The 1523-nt window shown below is 43.0% G+C and overlaps 1 protein-coding gene across 1 annotated transcript in view; it reads left to right on the forward strand.

Annotated features, from left to right (window-relative positions):
- The first annotated feature begins 856 nt into the window (after positions 1 to 856).
- LOC106883293 (band 4.1-like protein 4) overlaps positions 857 to 1523 on the forward strand; it is a 109093-nt gene continuing 108426 nt past the window's right edge. The window contains exon 1 of the mRNA XM_052973907.1: positions 857 to 1083. Coding sequence (XP_052829867.1) covers positions 910 to 1083 — 174 coding nt within the window. The 5' untranslated portion in view covers positions 857 to 909. The remainder of the gene's footprint in view (positions 1084 to 1523) is intronic.

Genomic DNA, 1523 nt, shown 5'->3' on the forward strand with positions numbered 1-1523 from the left:
TCCTTTGATCTCCCCGCACCAACTCCTTCTCCTCCTCCTCTCTCCTACTTACTTTTTTAATCTTCCCTCCCCTTCCCTCGATTTCATCCTAGCCACTGTACCCCCCTCCCTGCACACATACATACTTTCTCTTTCCCTTTCCTCCTCTTCCTCTCTCTCTTTTACCATTCATAAACCTTTCCCCCTCTCTCTCTATCTCTGTCTATCTCTTACCCTCTCCCGGCCGTCTACTCCGTCCCTTTACTCACTGTATCAAAGCCTCTACTACTCTATTACTCTTTCCCCACCGCTAACACACGAACACATACACAAACGCACACACATACACACAGTTTCTCTCTCTCTTTCTCTCTATTTATCATTCACCCACCTTCCTCTCTCTATCTTCTACCCTCCCTGCCTCCACTTCTCTCTAACACTGCTACTCTTACTCTATCACACATGCTCACAGTCTCTCTTAGTCTATCTGTCATTCTCTTTATCTCTTTCCTCTGTCTTTTACTCTTTCCCTACGGCCTCTCTCCCTCTCTCATAGTGTCAGTCAATCTCTTTTTCCCGTCTGTCTCTCACGCTCTTTCATTACTTTCTCCCTCTCCTTCTTTCTCTCTAACGCAAACGAAACATTTCTGTTCACCCCTCCCTCTCTCTCAGTCTTACTCTTTCACCACACACCTTTCTCTTCTCTTTCTCTTACACTTTCACTGCTGTTTCCCTTCCCCCTTTCTCTCTTTTTACTCACAATCCCTACCTATCTCTTCTCCCACCTCTCTCTCTCTCTCACACAATCTCTACCTATCTCTCCTACCCTCTCTGTCTCACACAGTCTCTGCCTATCCCTCCCTTCCTCTCTATCCTTTCCTCTCTCTCTATCCCTCCCCCTCCACATATGTCTACAGTCCCTCTGTAGTAATGTCCACGAAACTGTTAAGGTTTCTCCCGCGGTTTTTCCGCGGCAACAAAGACAAGGAGAAGTTGTCTGGTCACAACAAATATTGCCAATATGTCGAGGACGGAATCAAGGCTGGAGACTACGTATGTCGAGTAATACTTTTGGACGACAAAGAAACCAATTTAGCAGTAAAGGTAAACTCACCTACTTCCAGCCATCTCTCACACACGCTGCTCTTTGAACTTTTCGCAGCCAGATTGAACACCAATTCCTCTGATATTGCACTTCGATTCTCTGTTTTCGAATTCTGCACTCTTTGTCTCTCTCCATTTATATTCTTTGGAATTTCGAGCTGTGATTTATTTTATTTCTGTCTGGCGATTTTATTCGTTTTCTTTTCAGTCTCTCTGTCTATCGGGTGTATTTCTGTCTTTAGGGGTGTATCTTCCTGTCTGTTTATCTGTCGGTGTCTGTCTATCTTTTTATATCTGTGTGTCTATATATCTATCTGTTTATATATATAGCCGTCTATCTATCTGTTTATATATATAGCCGTCTATCTATCTGTTTATATATATAGCCGTCTATCTATCTGTTTATATATATAGCCGTCTATCTATCTGTTTATATATAT

The sequence above is a fragment of the Octopus bimaculoides genome, chromosome 17, assembly GCF_001194135.2.
Source record: "Octopus bimaculoides isolate UCB-OBI-ISO-001 chromosome 17, ASM119413v2, whole genome shotgun sequence".
Taxonomy (NCBI): Eukaryota; Metazoa; Mollusca; class Cephalopoda; order Octopoda; family Octopodidae; genus Octopus; species Octopus bimaculoides.